Here is a 19426-nt window from a genome sequence, read left to right on the forward strand (position 1 = left end):
GAAGTGTTCAAGGCCAGGTTCGATGGGGCTTGGAGCAACCTGGTCTAGTGGAAGGTGTCCCTGCCCATGGCAGAGGGGTTAGAACTAGATGATCCTTAAGGTCCCTTCCAACCCAAACCATTATATGATTCTATGATTTCAGCATAATAGTAGCCAAGGCGCTTTAACCTCTGTGTGCTTATGTAATGTGGGATTGGTATTTCCTTTTTCTTCTTTTGTAATGTGCTTTCAGATGTATGGCTGAAAAATACTAAGTAATTGTATTAGTACTATCACATTACATCTGATGGATCTTTCCTGCCAGAGCCTAAAGAAACCTCCTTTCAGCTGACACATCTTCATGGAGAACAATGCAGAACACTGGCAATAACAGCAAATGCCCTTCTTTGGGATTATTTTTATTTATTTAATGCACCAGAAACCCAGTGGGCAGAGTCAGGAGTAACGAGCTGCTTTTTGGACCCTGTAGAAGTTAATACTGCCCTTGACAGGACTCAGTTTGCTAACTTGCAAATTGGAAGTACGCTTGTCTTAGCTCACAAGCATGGTCATGTGGTAAAATGGGTGCTGTCTGCCCTCAGCCTGGAGCTGCAGAGATAAATGAAAATGTGTGTACAGCTCAGCACTTGTCACTGCTGGGATTGAAGGTAACCACAGCAGACGATGAGCTGTACATGCCGTGTTGCTATTCTGAGCTGAGTAAAAATAACTACCACTTTCTTTTCTGAGTATTGTCGTCTCGTCCTGCCCAGCACTGTTCTTCCAGAGCCTTACACAAGCCAGCACAAACTTGTTAACGTTTCTGGGACAAGCCTTCACTTTTGACTACAGAGAAGCAGGGGACACCACAGGTGTTTGAGACCAACTGGGTGGTGCATCTCCAGCAAGTGGGTATTGCCTGGCACAATTATTCCGGTGCAGGGAACTCATGGCTCTTCCCAGTGGCTGGAATCACTGAAAGAGTGACTTGGAAATTACAGTGACCACTCTCAGATTTGAGCTATTCTGTTCTCATTCGAAAGCCATCTGTATCCCTCCATCCTGCAGTGTCCCAGATTAGGGTAAAAGGATGACTTGCTTCTTTGGGTCATTACATTTGTTTAATTAAAATGAGCATTTAAAAAAGGAGGAAGGGTGGCCTGAGCTCTAGGTCAGACATAAGAATAATTAGTAGAGATTCTGAGCACTTAGGCTGTCAAACAAAATGTGGTATCAGTCTCCTTAGGTCCATTTTTACACACAGGCTGGCTATGTTGCTGAACTTATTCTTTTTAATAAAGAATTTACTAAGAGCTTTATTGCAGACAAATATACCACATAATTATAGCAGTAGTACTACAGCAAGCCTGTGTCCAGCTGATCCTTTGTGGTTTTTTTGTTCCTAGTACACACTTGTAGAATTAAGTTATTTCTTTGAGCTATGTAAAACTATAATTACAGATACCAGTACCATGCCAGCATGAGATTGTGTGGTATCTGACAGTTACCAACAGCTACCAAATGCTGTTAGTAGCTGTTTGAACTGTCAAAACTGAACATAAATGTTGGACTGGTATTTGAGGGGATGTTGAATAAGTAAATGAGGTGTATTGCTAAATAATATCAGTTTGGATTAAAATATCTCATTCAAACTTTTAATGGGAAGAGGGAGCATTTTCAGTCAATGTCATTTCTTAACTTCAGCATTTCATTCCTGTATGACAATGACTTTCTGTCACTTTATAGTGAGTTCCAGTTACCCCTTATCAGCCTCTGCCTGCTCTTATGTCTGGTATCTGCACCACACAGGAAAAGGATTATTTTTTTCTTAAATTAATTCTTGCAGTACTTTTTAATACATGGATAATTTGTTTGTGTCTTAGCTTCTGTAAAAACTTCCCTCTATAGAGCCTTCATTTTATTTAGAGGCTGAAAGAAAATTTTCCTTTAACATTGCAGACCTAAAACTCCCAACTAGTTTTGTCATCTCCTGACAGCACTGCTCTCAAGACAGTTTTACCTCTTGCTTTGCTAATTTTTGCTGAATATATAAGAAACCCTGAGGCTGGAATGTTGTCTTTCCCTTCTCTATCGAGACTCGTGTCTCAAAAACAGACTGTCCCCAGCTGGAAGGACCTTAAAGGTGATTCAGACTTTGAGCGTCACAGCAACTTCTAATACTTCCCTGGTTATTATTAGATTACAAGCTTCTGCATTGCTGGCATGTGTAAGCACCAGTGATACTGTGCTCACTGAGGTGGAAGGAATATTTTAAAATAAAAGATGATTCATTTTGCTAGTATATATAATTTTTCCTTAACCCCTTGAAGGCTTTACCTGCTTTTGAAAGACATCTGTGAATAAGTCATGTGAATAAGAGACTGCATTTACTGTCTCTAGAGTTCCGGAACACATCCAGTATAAGTCACTAGTGGTTGAGAGCCAATATAATTTGTAAGATTTCTGTGGCTTACGTGAAATGAGTGGTGGGTAGGTAGTATGCCATAATTTATAGCTCATTTAGTGCACTTGGCTGTGTATTTCAGCTGCTGAAACCTTTGGTAAACCTACCACTGGTTCAGGTGTGAAGCAGCGGTGGAACAATTTGATGGAAACTAGTAGTAGTACTGACCTATAGCTTGGTAAAATTGATCCTGTATTTTTCAAATGTGGTACTGTAGTACCCCTCAGCTGCACAGGAGCATTGATGTTATCTTCTGTTTCCTTCCTCAGTTCATGTAAGGCATGGCTTACAGCTCACCTCTCCATTTTAGAGTCACTTTTCCCCATGCTGAACTTGTAAACTTGTAGCAAACCTCCCTGAAGTCAGGACAGTAGAATACTTGAAGCATCTTCTGGCACCATCTTCTCTTCACTGAGTGCTCCCCTCAGGAAGAGACTCAGTAACCCAACTTCAGAGGCTAAAGGCTGGCTGCCAGCCTGCATGGCTCTCACAGGGCTTAAGCAAAAGTGTTGCTAGGAATTTCAGGGCTATATTCTCAATCTAGAAAATTCAGGTAGCTCATGTGCCTATGCAGCCAATACAAAATGGGGTGAACATAAAAGTTGATCCTTTGTAACATCTGCTATGTTGGCCAGGATGGCATCTTCCACTAGACTTGACATCTGAGCCGCCGCCACAGGAGATTTTATAGTCTTACTGGAATGAATTGGAAAACTCCAGTATCCTGAACTTTCCTTATTAGCTAGATGAGTCATTCTTTTCAAGAAGAGTCTGGAAATTCAAGTGGAAGTGCAGCTGAAAGACTGTCTGGGAAGCTGCTGGTTACCCAATTTTTATCATTTTTTATACTGTTGCTGTTGTGAAAATTCCAGTGCACACTTGAATTATCCTGGCAAAGGAGTAACTCTACAGAGGACTCTCCTTCTGCATGGATAGGTGAGTTCCTCGGTGAAGCAGCTCTGCACAACCCCTTCCTGCCATCTCCTGCCTGTGGAGGATGTTTGCCACCAGACCAACCCAATGACAAAGATGATCCAGTAGCAGTGAAGTGAAGGTTGGAGAAACTTAATTGATGGTGCTGTGCCACTGTCTCTTGCCTGGCATTTTCACCCAATGGACAATGACTGCACAGAGTTAGATGTGCTGCACTAGGACTTGAAGAGATGATCGCATTAGCCTAGGAATGACATAAATATATGGAAGCACTGCCACAGCAACTTGTTTATTTCAGGTCAAGGCACTGCGAACCTCCCTAGGTAATCAGATCCAATAAAAAGGCTGGCTGCCTTGACCTTTGAAGCTAACAAATTGTGTTACAATCAGTCACACTCTTTTTCTTTCACACTCTCTTTCTCTCTCCTTCTAATTTATGCACTTCATTGGTAATGCAAAGCCTCTTCATTTACAACTGAAAATAGGAAAGTTTTCCATAGGAATTGTTATTTTCTTTTCTAAACAGATAGTTACAACATTAAAGAGAGATTTTTGTATTGTCTTCTATTTAATGGTTAATGAATGTTAGTGAAAAGCACTACACTTTGGATACTGATCTTGTATTTTTAACCAAGTAATGTGAGCATCATGGACAGTAGTAGGGTAATCTAGTTTATTTGGTTTAGCTTATTGAAGAGGACCATGATTGATCCAGTCCTTAAAACCTCCGCAAAATGGCACAGATTTATTAATTCATTGTTTGTGGTACAAAACCCTCATTTTTACAAAAATGCTTTCCGTAGCTTCAGAGTATATTATACTAGCAATCACATATCTGCACATTCATATGTTATTTTATTGAAGGCATAACTTCTGTCCTTTTCTGAAAGATCCTGATATCACAGATATTAAGGGATAGAGCCTATAACCTTAGAAGCCTCCTAACATGAGAAGGAGAGTTAAAGCCTTCAGATCTGAAATCACCAGCTGAAATCTTGTCCAGAGTGGTAAAAACAGGAGCTTGATCACGGAAATACTCTCATTGCTCTTTCCTGTATGTGTACACATTGAGAATGTGACCAGAGTGGACATCGGACTGTTCCCCTTAAATGGCACCTTTATGCTGAGGCCAGGGATATATGACCTTAGGGAAAAAAGTCATCTTAATGAAGGTTATTATTTCTGCAGAATAGGATTATGACCTACTGATAGAAGGAAGTTTGTAATCAGAAATCTTTGGTCTTTAGCACTGTTGAAATTCACTATTGCCAGACATTTTCAAATAAAGATGCTATAAAGACTCAAAAGCGTTTTTTTTAAAAGAATATTTGCAGTTGATGCTATTGAAACTGAGTTGAAGAAAATGTGCTATCAACTCTGCAACTCATACAGGTTGTTCATGTACTTCTGCTATGCAGCTATCAGTGTGGTCATACACAGGAGAGGGGAGATAATGATTTTCCATCAAATGGCCATCCTGCTGTTTTTCGTAACATTGCCAGTCAGAGGCCTGTGGAGTATGGCTTCTGCTGCAGTACAGAATGATTAATCACTGGCTAGGAAAGAAGAGCTACTTACCTCCATATTCCTTGTAGAAATAGCAGAGCTTTGACGTGTAGGTTGATGCCAGCATAACAGGCCCTCCCAAACTCTCTGACACTGGGGGATACTCAGCAATGTGCCAGGAGCGGAAAGCCACATTTAATTTGCGTATGAATTCACATACGTATTTTAGCCATAATGTATTCCTGAAGCAACACTGTTTTGTGCTCTGCTTTTCTATAAGAAACCACCAGCTATTGAATCAACAGCATTTAGAGCAGAATATTGTAAAGACAAGTTGCAGGGCACTTCTGTATCTGCAGCGAATCATGACTCTGCACAGCACCTCCTCTGATCCCAGCTTCCTGACCTCTTTGCTCACTCATTCTTGTGAATGACGCAGAACTGCAAGACGAAAGAGTGCTTCCATCTCCCACCTCTTCTAATAGCTAGTGGTCACTTTGTCTCCTGAAACCTCTCTTTCATTCCTGCTTCTTTCTAGCCTGCCTCTCACTCAGGATCACTGTTCCTATGAGAGAACAGCCCAGGACAAAGGCTTATGATCTGCCTCTGTGCTAAAGGAAAACATGTTTTCCGGGTGAGTAGATTAGGCTGATGAAGTGAGAGAAAACAATGGTTTCAGCTATATAGTCATTGCCTTTAAAATACTGTTGTAAAGCGCTCGGATTTTGCAATAATGTGGTACAAGAGTTCTTTCCTATAGGACATATTCACTGCCCTGATCCTGTATATAAGATAATGACTAGAAACAGAGTGATAACGTAGGCTTATGTGGTTTATGTAGTCATTGCTAGATGTGAGTACAGGGTGCTCATTCTGAATGGGGTTATCTGAGCTGCTATAGTAGGAGACTGAATAAGAGATGAGGAAAACTAGTGTTCTCTCCAGGTATGTGAAGGGGCAGGGTGTTGTAACTGGAGGGACTGACTGATGCTCTGATCTGCTTTGGCAAATGCTATATTACCTATAGATTGTCCTGAACCACTTAGTAGAAAATTGGAGGAGGTGGCTTAACAAGGCAACAGGAATGTCAGTTATCAATTGTAGTCTTTCAAAAAGGCAAACAATTTTCTTGTTCTTTTCTATGTAGTGACTTCTGCATTGTGCCCTGTCACAGCCTCATTTTTTTGTATTTGACAACTTAGCCTTTTCCTTTAAACAAAGAAATCCAAAAACAGAGGACTAGTGTTCTCCTACCATGCAAGTCCCCAGCTGCCACTAAGTATTGAAGTCTGACTTGGACTGAGGCCAGAATAGATGCCTGCAGGCTGCACAGCTTTGAAGCACACGGAAACTAGATAAGTCATGTATGAAAATCAAAGTGTATCAGTTCTGTAGTCAACAAAGTAAGAAGCAACCAAAATTAGGAATGAAAGCTCTCCAGAAAAAGGAAGGTCAGACTTGGCTTTCTCAATAAGGCATACAGTAATCAAAATACATTTAGCCAACACGTACAATTTCTACTCTTTTTCCTCTAAAGACACCATCCTTAAGAAGTGTTCAGTATTCCTTGAAACATGTAGTTTAAAACATTTAGTTGCCCCATGCATATTTTGGAATTGAACCTGTTTGGAATTTACTTTTACAAAGTAAAGGGAAACTGGAATCATATGCTTCTATTTGTCTTCATAGCTAAACAAACAACTGTTTTACACACACACATGCATATATCTGGATATATAAAAACATATATCTAGGTTATCATAGCACACAACTGGAAATCAGATCAACCAGAACCTGTTTTCAGATCACCTGCTGCCCTGCTTTGTGACGTTGAATTTGTCACTAGAACTCTAACTTTCTGATCGTAAAGTGTAAAGATGCATCTCTCCTAGGATAGTGCTTCATTAAACTAATGGTTGTAAAATACCTTGAGATTGGATGAAAATTAAGTGCATAGAAGAATGGGTTTGTATCTCTGCTATTCCAGAGTAGTGTGATGTCAGGTAGGAGGCATAGGAGCTAGGACCATCCAGGAACTTCACAGGAGAATGTTTTGTAGAACAACCTTAGATTTTAACTGTTTGTTCCACTGAGAGACATTATAAAATGCCTTCAGTAGAAGCACACTAGGAGCAGTGATCATTCTGCTCAGAAAGGCAAGCAAAAGGCAGGGAAATAGGTTGAAAGTATACGTGGTGACCATCTGCTGAGATCTTTCTGTGTATTTGTTGGGAACTATTTCAGCTGTTCTGACAGCCTGCCTGAAAGGATCAAAACTCCCTGCACCACATAGGCATCAGCAACGGTGGCAGAGAACAATGCTCCTAGGCCCTTAAGTTATCTGAAATTGTATTCCAGGAAGCATGCTTTCTCTCAGTTTCCTTGATAACAAACCTTTTCAATCAGGGCTCCTACCACGATACACTTGTGATATGCTTTTGAGGTAGATACGTACTCTTCTTTCAGAGATAGGAAAGCAAATACAGAAAGCTCAAGCATTTTGCCTAAGGCTGCACAGTGAATCAGTGCCACGCCAGAGGATGAATCCAGAGTATCTGACTCAATTCACTTACTCTGACTAGATGGTGCTCTCTCTGAAGGATGCAGTCATGTCAGTTACTGCTCATGGCTTAAAATAGGAAGCAAAGGAGGTATTTCAACTGCCATAGTGCCACCTTGTTTCCTCAGTGTCAAGACCTATTCCCATTTGCCCAAGAGCAGTTCTGTTACCTTCGGCATTTTTCCTGCAGTTGTTTTCTGTTTGTTTTTTTTTTTTCTTTCAAGCTAGGATTGCAGACAGTGAGGGTGAAAAGAAGCTCATGAAACCATCTGCTCAATCTAGACAGATGTTTGTCTGATGAGTTCTTTTTAAAAAAAAAAAGTTTCTAAAAATGAAGATTCTGCAACTTCCTTATAAAAACCTTTTCAATGTTTGTTCACCTTTATCTTTAGAAAATGTATCCTATCTGAAAACTCCATTTCTTCAAATTAAGCTCATAATTCTTGTCATGTCCACCTTGCAGGTCATGTTCTTTGCAGCACACTTTCGCATATTTTAATACTGCTGCCATGTTCAGGCCAAAGCTTCTAGGCTAAAGAACAGGTTATTTCATCTTTATTCTGGTCTCTGTTTTCTAGAGCTCTGACTGGTTTTGTTGCTGTCTCCTTGTCAGTCTACAGCTGTTTGCTCTGTAACTTCACAGGCTCTGTAGCACCCAAACACAGCGCTCAAGAGAGATTTACCAACACTGAATACATTGTATAGGAGACAGTACTACATCTCCGGTTTGTATTTGTGCAATAAACTATATCTGTATTTATACACCTTGGTTTGTTGTTCCCCATTTTAACATCAGCATGAGTTTTCTGACTGGTGTGTATCCTGTGATGGACTCATCTCTAGGTCCCCCTCTTCACAGCTGCTGCCTGGCTGATTGCTCCTCATTCTGCAGTCAGGCAGGTTTATTCTAACCTACTATAGAAACTTACATTTATCCTTATTGGATTGCATCTCCTATCTTTTCAACAGTTATATGTCTGCAGTAACAGGATAATGATTATCGCAGGTGAAATATCAGAATCAGGATGTGCAATAAAGAATCCTTGAGTTGGCTTGACAATGAAGGAGTAAAGGGAGAAATTATACTTCCTAGAAATCATTACAGAGTTGCCAAATAATTTCTTGGAATCTCTTCTAGCAATAAACCTATGGTAGAGGATACATGCCTCAAACCTGCTCTTTTCAGGAAGACAGAGATCAGAATATTAAAAGGGATGGGTGCTTAGATTAACAAGAAAAGGTTTTGATAGAATGGAGGAGCAAGTGCTTGAACAACTCAAAAAAAAAAAAAAGGACTCATTAAGATCACTGCTGTAGAACAGAAACAGAAAGTAAGTACACATTATTTTGATACATATGTATATAGCTCAGTGATTGTGACTTTCCTAAAGTTGGTTGAAATGGTAATTAAATGAATTTACTGTATGAAACAGCACCCGAGTTAATATAATATGTGAGTGAGAATCTGGGATTGACTGCTTCTCCAATCTGTTAGTATTAATTGTGTGCCACCCATACAGTGGGTATAGTGAAACAAATAAATGGGACTTACTTAGTCTTTCAAAAATTCCTTGTAAGAGCTGATAAGGAAACAAAGCTGTCAGATAGTAAGTGGTAGATGTCTGTCATTGATTTGAAACTGGCAAAGGACAGAAGACTGAAAAGAGAAATAAATGCTCAATTTTCAGGTTAATAGAAAAATGGCAAAAGGTTAATGGAAGGGTGCCTCAAACTTCTGTTTGAGGACCACTGTTATTTAATCAGTGATGTGGAAAAGGGAGTAGGCAGTGAAGTTGCAAGATTTGCAGATAATAAGAAATTATTTATGGGAGTCAGCATTAGAGAAGACCATGAGGAATTTCAGAGGCACCTAATAAAGGAGGCTGTATTGACAGCAGAACATCATATGCAATCCTTTGTTGACAAATACAAAGTGATTCCCGTTGCAGGGAATAATTTGGATTGTTCATACACATTACTGGGTTCTAAATTAACTGTAAGCATTCAGGGAGAAAAAAAAAACCTAGGGGACATTGCCAGCAGCTTAGTAAAAACATCTGCTCATTGCACAGCAGAAGTCAAAAAGCAAATACTACACTGTGATACAGAAATAATGAGCTAGAAAATTCTACTGATCATGGCATTATATAAAACAGTGGTACATCCTTACCAAGCATGCAGCATTCATTTCTGCTCATAGAATCATGAAATAGTGTAACTAAAGGAAGTTCAAAAAACAGCTGCTAATGTTGACAAGAAATGCAAGAGTAAATTGCAGCAGGAAATACTTGGGAGGTTGTGGCTGTCGCAGACAAAGGCAGGCAGGCAGGCATGGGGAAAATTCCTGAATGATTTGGGGAGGAAATACTGAACGTTCTTACTTGTCCTTTCCAAAACTGCAAGAACAGGAGGATTTCAGTGGATTTGAAAGGTGATACTTTTGAAGCTGATAGAAGAAAATGTGTTGTATTCAAAAGATAATTAACCTGTAAAACTAATTATAAAAAGAGCCTAAACCAAAGAATTTATCAGTGCTCAAAAGAGGATTAAACAAGTGTATACTAATGAGAAAATCCTCAGTAATATTGTGTAGGATTCCTAAAAGAGATTTGAATTTGTTTTAAGGCATTAACAGAAACACACTGTGGAATTATAGAAACTCAGTAGCTGTGGTCCATGGTGCTGCATGAAATGGTGGGTATGGGCTTCTTCGGGAGACAGCTGCTTGCATTCACTCTGGGGACAACATGGTACTGGTCTAGCTAGATGGATCACTTCTCTGATCTGGTTGGGTAATTGCTGTCTTCTTAAGGATGACATTAAGTTTGGTGAATGAAAATTTATAAAGTGTATTGCAAATTCAGATTAAAGGGGCCATTTTGGCTTGCCTTTTGAGATAGAAGTATCTGTTGCTTAGAATGTAAACTCATCAAGTCAGAGGACCTTTCTTATTGCTGGAAGAATGTTAATGTAGCATATGTTATATTAGTAATGGTAGTATACCAGAGTATAATTACCATTTTAGTGAAATATAACTGAGCACAGAATCCATCCCATTATCCCTTAGAATACAAGAATTCATTGTATAGTAGAATAACAAATTCCTGTGTATAATTCATCACCTTCTATTTGAAGAAACCATTTTAAGGAGGTTTTGACCCTGGGAACACTCATCAACATGTGCACATAGCTTAAAAAATAGAAGTCCACTTCACTAATCTTATACACAGCAGCAAGATCAGCTGTACAATGTATGCCAAAGATAATGAGTTGCTGGTACAATTAAAGTTCTGCCTGTCATGAAATCACTAATGTGATCAAACAGTGAAATACCCAGCAGATGAATAATTAAGTCCAGATGTCATTTCCATTGTTGACAAGCATGAAAGAAAAGAAAAGACCACAAACTCATTAAAAAATCACTTACTAGGTAGGCTTCATTTTTACCTTCAAAATGTGCTGCAAAGCCCTTCCATGGAATAATCCAACATACAGATGTATAAAAGAACCAAACCAGCTTGCTGTTTAAAACCCAATAGTACAAAGTCTCCCAGTGTTAAGCACACTGAACATAACTAGCTTCATAATTTAGTTTTCTTAAGGAGAAATAATGTAGTTATCATTAAACTCCTTGGGAAACTAGCTTTAATAATGTTCTTTGGTTATCAGGGGTATCGTTTTTCCTTCAGGCAGAGCTGAGGAAATACGAAGTTAAAACCATCATTGAATGTGATAATGAAGTCAGTCCATTCCAGTGCAAGACCACAGCAATTCTTTATCACTCCAAATGGGCTGTGGGGCTGAAAGATGTTTTTCTAGTTGGCAAAGTTGCTAAGTTCACAGATAACTATAATTTTCAGAACATATTTTGCTGCATGTGGAAGAGCAAGAATATAAGAAGTACCCCCAAAACCGAAGAGACTGGTTTGCAAAAGAATTTCCACAAAAGAAAACAGAATTGCACTGCCTTTCTAAACTTCTGCCTACCTAAGATATTCATTCAAATGGGGAACTGACTATTTACATTTATACTTGAACTCGCATGCCTGTCTTTCATTTAACTTTCCACCTTACACACATGCATCCCAGATTCCTGCTGACACTTACTCTTGCTCACATAAATGTGTAAACTCTTCATTCACTGGCACCAGAAGAGCTTATCCTTACATACACTGAAAAGACATAATTTTTCATGCTCCTTCCCGATTCACACATATATACACACAGGCATACAAAATTATATTAGATACCTAGTATGTAAATACAAATTCCAATATCCTCAAACAAAGAATGAAAAAATATAAGCATCAGATAGAAGTAAAGTAGATGTAATTACTTAAAAAAATCATCAACAGGGCTAAAGCTTCATTGAGTTCTTCTCTGAATCATTTATTTAACAGTCATTGACTTGCAGTCACTTACAGTAGCAGGGCTTCAGCATATCAAACATCTGCAACCTCAAATGCTTTAAAATCCATTTCCACTTTCTAATAATTCCTCTGTGCATTCCTGGGCTGATATTTTAATATATAATGCATACACACACTGGTAAAAAAAGGCAGCTGCTTCTGATGCTATGAAAATTAAATTTGTAGCCATGTTGTTCCCTGTTACAGCTTTTGAAACAAATTCTTTTTTTCTCCTGAGACAGATGATAAGCATACAGAAACTGTCAAGAGCTCAGAAGTTATGGTGTTCTGAGCTTGCAGGTCACAAAACTTGAAGTGATTTTCAGCTGTACCACTAAGGGCAATGGTCTTGGCAGTTCTGGTAGAACTAGCTAAAGGTCATTTGGGGCACCTTATGTATTGGAAACTCTGAAACAATTTTATATGAAGAAATATCAAAGTGCCTCTCTAACACTATCAGAGGAACAGGGCATTTAACGTTCCGAAGTGTCTGTTACAGGGAGCACACAGAACTGCTTGAATCCTAATGCATGAAGTACTTTCACTAAGGGACAAGCTGCTAAAGGGAACAGTGATGTTCCAGAGATGGTGCAGTGTGAGCCGTATGAGTCACACTGACAAAAAATGAAACAATTAGGTAGCCATAGTAATATTTATATTTACTCCTTCTGAATCTAGTGCAGCAATAGTTGAATTAGAGCCTCCAGCTAGTGTTATCTACAGAGGAAATGGAGATGCTTCATCGAGTCAGCTGATGATGCTGTAGGTGATGTCAGGAACACAAGGCTCTTCCTAGGCTATTTGTGCTGTGATACCATACTGATACGTAAGTAACAAATTATCCTCTAAGTTGGCTATCTGTAGAGCTTGCCAGGCCCAAACAAATAGCTTCTAAACAACTTCGAACAGAATTGCCTCTCCTGCGATGCTGCTGAATGCCACTTCAGATGCCCAAATAGAAAAAAGAGGTAAAAATTAAAACATGAGCTGAGCTGATGAGAATGACACAAATTATGAATGTACATTGTTTGCTAAATGATACTGAAGCAAGGGCGCAGTAATAGACATGAAACATTTAAGGAGTATAAATTGTTTAGAGCAATGCATTGAGGGCATATATCTAGGAGTATTGGGCTGAAACTAAGAATAAATAAATTTAGGCTGAAAGCAGAAGCAATTTCATAAGAACAAGACTTGGTAAACTGTGGAATAGTCTCCCCAGGAAAGAACTGAAAGCATCCTTGCTTAGTGAATTTAAATCCGGATTGTACAGGTTACTACTAAATGTATTGTGTGGGACTATGCTGTACTGGCTGTGACGTAGGCAAGAGTGGTTAGGTAATACGATAAATATGTTGAAATACATACCTTCCACTTCTAGTATCTGTGATCTAGTTTATATATAAAAGGGTCTTGAGGGGGCTTAGTCCCTAAAACACATAGGGTATTTATTTCTAAAGAAAGCAATTGGTTAAGAAATTGAACCAAGTGGAAATTTTCAATTTTCAAAGTGATATTTTTATAAAGCTGTTGCAGAAAGGAAAGTGGTGATCTGTGCCAGCCAAGCCACTATAGCAATGCTAGCAGCTAGCCAGTTACTCATGCCAGTGGCAATAGCTGTCCCCAGTGCGACAAACCAACAGTAAAAGCTGCTTCTATTTTTGTCATGATTCACATGACCACAAGGAAAGGCAGCTTGATGTTATTTCAGCTGTGTTCCTAAATCGTAGTCCTGTCTTTGTGTCTCGTCCATATCTGTGATTCTAAACCCCACACAGATTTCCCATACTGAATAGAAACTGACATTTCAAGTGTGCCAGGGCTTCTGAAATGCTAATTAAAGCTTCGTGTTGCAGATGTGATGTAAAGATTATCTGTTATTCTTCTTCTCTGCAACTGATTTCTTCTTGGCATTTTTGCTGGTATCTGCATTATACCACTTTCATCCTTAACTTTTGTCAGGGAGCCTGTCCTAGCTAGGACTGACTCCAAGATGTATTCTGGCTTTTCTGTCTTTTGCTTCTGTGACTTTGTTTTCTGTTAATTGCTCATGTGGTTCAGAGCTGCAGCAAAACCAGATGCTGCACCATTTCCTTCACATCCTCCTTCAGACTCAGCCTGTTACATTACAAAACACTAGCTCTGAGCTATTACTGACTGTTTTTAAAACCCAGTCTAATAAACAGTACATCAGTTAACTCCACGTTTTTGGCCTCTAAGCTAGCTTCTTCCCTTGGTGAAGTCGCTGTAAATACCTGCACAGAATGCTGTAGTCCTGTACAGAGGTAGGCAAGTTAGCTTTGAACAACTGTGCATGGATATTAGGAGCTGCTTAACCATGGCAGCCCGGAGCTCCACACAGATAATTTTATATGGTTGAGAAACAGGGAAAATTAGCCAAGGTAATATGCAGCACCACGTGGCTTTATTGCTTCTAGCATCCAAATTTACTCATTTAGAGTTCAAGTATTTTTTCACAGTACTGGATTGTGCAATTTAGGTACATTGTACATATAAGACTGCACACCTGAATGGTACAAAAGTTCCTACTAATAGCTAGTAAATCTATGATCTGTTTCTCATTAATGAAAGAAAGGAAAAAAATAGCTTTGTCTTGCAAATCCACACTGATTTAAAAACTTCCGTACAACACTTTTTGTAGCTTTATTAAAAGAAATAATGCTTATCTATGCATATTTGCTTTTACAAAAGCTAAGATGTCTGTCTGTATGAATAGGTACCTTTGTCATTCAAATATACATGCTGGTCTAATGCACAATTTACTTTTCATGTACACTTTTGTTATTTCAAGTTTCACAGTAATTGAATTCTCCTTCTCATACACACAAATATATAAAACTGATATGGAATTATTCTTATGTTAGTTTTGAAATAGTAAATTGTGGACACTCAAATTATCTAGAATATTTTTGCTACCGGATAGCATTAATAAAAATTTCTCTGAATTTTACAAGAAATTTTGCTTCTGTTGCTGATTGAACGAAGATGTGTTTGCCCTGTGATTACCTCTAGTCATGCTTGGCATAATTTACTGTAATTATGATTAACTCCATATACTTAATTGGCCAATATGTCTGTGAATTGATCTTGTACTTTCCCCTCTATTCAAGCTGTAATATGCAAATAGTTACACTCAGCATAGCATGGTTGTAGGCTGGAATACTAGAACCTTTCTGCCTGGATGGTGAAGTACAATGTCAAGGTTTTTCTTATCAGAATAGTTTGAGTTTTCTTTTTGGTGGGGAAGGAACACATTTAGATTTTGGAGTGGGAAGGTTTTTCAAAAGTGGATGAGATTCTCTCATCCTTTTTGGTCTTTAAATCAGTGACAGGACTCTGCAGAAACAGTTCTGAGTGGAAGTCGTGTCCGTTTTTTACTATTCTGTGGTGAAACCAGGTTCTTCAGGTAAGTCAAAACACTGCATCTCATCTGCTCCAAGTTTCTATGAGCTAGAAAAAAACCACCCCTATAATGTGTGTTTGTAAAAGTATGTCTTGATCGGCAACAGTCATTGAGAAATAGTTATGAAAAAGATGGTAGGTATGTGAATGTTATTCTGTCCCCTCCAGTGGGGTACAGTTGGAAGCTAACATTCCCCAAAATGTTCTTGCGTTTCTAGGTTGCTTTTTTGTAACTTTTTACCATCCTTGTGACTGAATAGAGGACTAAATGTAAATTATAATTATTAGGGTAAAATGTTGATTGTACATGAAGAATTGCAGATTAGTAGCAATAAAATCTTATATTTACTTAGCATTTTCACTCAAAGATCCCTAACAGGTTAAATATTTGTCTTTCTATTCTGTTCAGGCTTCATTTCCTGCATTTCTCATATGCAGCTATCTTTGGCAGAGTGCAAAAGCTGTGTAGTAATATGCAGAAATAGCACACAACGGTTTAGAACAGGAGGGGCTCATGGTTCAGATTTAGGTAGGTGCAAATCCACTTAATTCCTAAAGTCGCATTTGTTAATCCCCATTTTCATGCAGACCAAGGAGAAGAAAAAGCAATAAAAGAAGGAACGGCATATCCAGTTCAGACTTCTGTAGGTACTGATCCAATAAAGAACTTAGGCAGACTTCTCTAGAACTGTTGACAGATTCTTTGTTGTCTATGAAAGTGATGCATTCACTGTAATCATTGAATATTTCTTGTGAAGTGTGGTGCTTCTTCAGTTACCTTAGGGGATGAATTATTGTATCTATTTGATTTTACCTTTATGTAGTCAGTTTTTTAATAGGCAAGTTTGTATATCGGTGGTCAGATCTCTGTCCGCTTTCACTGCAGAAAGAGGACAGATCATTAAGATGCTGAAGGTATAGTTATGATTGTGCAAAATATTTTGCACGGTGAAAGAAATGACCAACCCTGGTTGAGATACAGTAACTGACTACATCAGTGCTCCTAGTGCAGTACAAAATGCATTCATCAAAGCCATCAATGAAGGTAATTAAGTGAAACTGCTTTTATTTTGAACTGAAACTCTCTGGAAATTGTGGATACTGCGTCAGGAGGAGCTTATTGGCAGTATCTAGAAACTAAAGGAAAGTAAGTTCTCAGACTATTTTAATGCAATTGCAAAAGCACATTCATTTCCACTCTCAGAGGTTAGAATTAGCCCAACAAATATTATTTCTGAATGTAATTATACATTAGCAAGGAAGTGGTCTAGTCATCACTGTGCTGAGAAGAGCATCTTCCCTAAGCACTACCCATCAGGTGTGAACAGCAGATTGTGTTGTATTACAAGGGGTGCAAATTAACAAGATTAAATTTTTAAATTCTTTGGGAGGTGAATGTTTCACCTTTGCAGCATTTAGTTTATGAAGTTAGGAGAGCAATGAATAGTTTGATCCCTATTTGATATCTGAAAAGTGCTGTTTTCAGTAGAGCGTAAAAGGTAAGAAAGGGATGAGGAGTAAAGAAATGTAATGTCCAACTGCAAAAGTGGTTTTGGAAGATAAAATGGGAAACTTACATGCATGCCATTAAACATTTCACAGCATTCCCTGAATGCTTGCAGCCAGATAATTTTGCTATTCCTGTTTCCATTTTTCTGGCCTGCAAATCTAAGAGATGCAGTATGCAGCACAGCTGCCTGAGTAATGACCCATAAAACTTGTTTATGTTACATTAAAAAATGAGGTGAATAAAGTTTAACTGCAGAGTGAATGGAGGACTTAATTATATGAAGATGTCACTCACCCTTATTGAGAGGACAAATCACTGCTTCAATGCCCTGGCCTTTTCCGTAAAGTTAAGCTGCACATTTATACATTTCTGAGCATGGTAGGGTACTGAAGAAAGAAGCTCAAACCTAGATGCTGATAATGTCTGTAGCAGTGCCATGACAAAGAGAAGGGCTGGTGTAAAAACTGGTCTTACTTTACATGTTATTTGTGGTTTGGTTACAAGCCAGCCAGAAAGTAATGCAACTTTTTATTTTGAAGTAATTTGAGCCTTTACTACTGCAACTTCGTTTTTGTTTTTTGAAAATCACATATCTAGGGATCACCAGTTGCCAGGCTTGGGGTCAGAGATGAGTTTCTTCATTACTTTTAGGGTATAGAAAGAACAAAGTTACTTGTATTTTTTTCATAGCATGTTAGTACAATATAAGGAGGAGATGGTTATTGTGCTATCCTGTTGTTTTATTGAAATAGTGAAAAAGATTGTGTGGATGGAGAGGAAAATGGGAGGCAAGGAGGAGAAAGATCAGAGGAAGACATCAGGATAGGGAGAGAGGGTGAAAGATAGGTAGGTCAGTGAAAGTGAAGAAGTGTTGACAATCTTGGTGGATTGTCAGCTCTTTTACCTTGGTGGTAATAGGGCACTTGGCATTTCAGCCAGAGCTCTGATACACACTGCTTCATGCATAAGGAAAAATGTTTTATCTAAATCTCAGGAAAAAAGTTCTATTTACGTGCATGTTCAGTTTCATTTGAAAGCTTTGGGGCTTATGGTATTTTATCCTAACCAACTTACCTACCTTGAGTCAGTAATATGCTCCTTGCTTCTAACAGCAGGTCAGACGGAATTTCGCTATTGAGATCATCCATCATTGCAAATCGTTGTATTTTCTTTTTCAGGCTGGTGTCTGAAGTGAGGCTGCCTATAAAGAAATCTGGGCTAGGATGTGCAATAGTCTTGAAGTAGTTCCTGTGTGAATTGTAGTATATCAAATGCCAGACTGAAGAACAAAGGATAGAAAATATCTTCAAGTTTCTTGTTTCAGAATCGATTGTTATTAGCATGGAGACAGAGTGGTCTAATGGTCTGATGAAGGCATAGACAATGGTTGTTAGAGGCTACTTATTGCTGTTAACTAAAGCTTTTACTGACAATATTTGAATGTTATCCAGAAAAACAGCAAAGGCATTTTAGCAGGACAAATGCTTTAAAAATTTGGCTGTTACTTAGTTCAAAGTATTAATGCACAAATTTACAGAATAAAACATCCCCCACTCAGCATTCGTAACAGCATACCAAACACCTTCCATGTCTAACCTGGACTTTCCTAAGATGCCCACTATTATAATCTGTGTGTGTCCAGAACTAGCCTACACACTCTGGTACTTCTTTCCCCACCAAGTCTGGGATGCTGTGGAAGTAGACAGACAGCCACATGGGTAAGACTGTGTGGTGGATTCAGTGTACGACAAATAATTTAGCTTTATTGCGCTAGGAGATGCTACAGTGATTGAGTAACTCAGGGGTTAGGACATCCTACTCCTTTTTAGAAGATCAGTATTGGGTTAAGGTAGGATGCTACAGAGCATGGTGGAGTGTGCAGTTGACCTCAGACATAGAAAATTGAAGAGAAATATGAGTGAAGATCACAGTACTTTGTCAAAACAGTAGGAAGAGAGGAAAAGGTAGGAAGTTACACATTAGCAGTGAGGACAATTGGCAGTGGTTTTGTGGGGCCTTCAGGTCTAGAATAGCTGAGGACAGGAAGGTGTGAGTGAGATCAGGGGGTTCAAATGGATGGTGTGACCTGTCTTTACTAAAGAGGGTGCCACAACTGTGGATGGAGATATGGTTGGCAGAGCTCTGTGTTTGTGGCCTTTCCTTTCTAGTGAGTGCTATCAATCTGTCACATTTTATGAGCAGTAAAAAACTCACCCAAATTATTTAGAGAAAAATAATAATAAAAGCTTAATAATTTTCCTGTTTCTGACAAGTAGCGAGTATGAAAAAATGCTGTCAGAGAGAGCTCTCTAGCTCACGCTTGCACCACCCAAATGCTCACTTCTAATCCTTTTGGTCATTTTTTCCCAGTAAGACATTGTATTTATTTCTGCCTCTGACAACTGTTTGAAAAGTTGTATGCCTTCTGCACAGCGCTGTATTATGGACGATGTATTAGGAGTCATATATCCAGCATGCCTTCTTTGCGGGTACCTAATAACTGTGCCTCTGGTCCATAAAGAAAAAGCCTATGACAGGTTTATTCATCTTTTTATTTCCTCGTTGTGCTCTGCTCCCTTCTGAAAAAGGTTCCTTTTCACTTCAGCCTCTTTTTCTCTTGTCTGGTTTGTAAATGCCAGGTG

The 19426-nt window shown here is 38.8% G+C and overlaps 1 protein-coding gene across 9 annotated transcripts in view; it reads left to right on the plus strand.

The window, feature by feature from the left end:
- NRXN3 (neurexin 3) overlaps positions 1–19426 on the plus strand; it is a 984457-nt gene that overhangs the window by 893476 nt on the left and 71555 nt on the right. The window contains exon 22 of one of the 9 annotated variants that reach the window (XM_010583781.1): positions 8148–8167. The exons of the other annotated variants lie outside the window; for them this stretch is intronic. Coding sequence (XP_010582083.1) covers positions 8148–8167 — 20 coding nt within the window. The remainder of the gene's footprint in view (positions 1–8147; positions 8168–19426) is intronic. 9 annotated transcript variants of the gene reach the window in all.

Source organism: Haliaeetus leucocephalus, unplaced genomic scaffold (assembly GCF_000737465.1).
Source record: "Haliaeetus leucocephalus isolate CR32 unplaced genomic scaffold, Haliaeetus_leucocephalus-4.0 Scaffold932, whole genome shotgun sequence".
Taxonomy (NCBI): Eukaryota; Metazoa; Chordata; class Aves; order Accipitriformes; family Accipitridae; genus Haliaeetus; species Haliaeetus leucocephalus.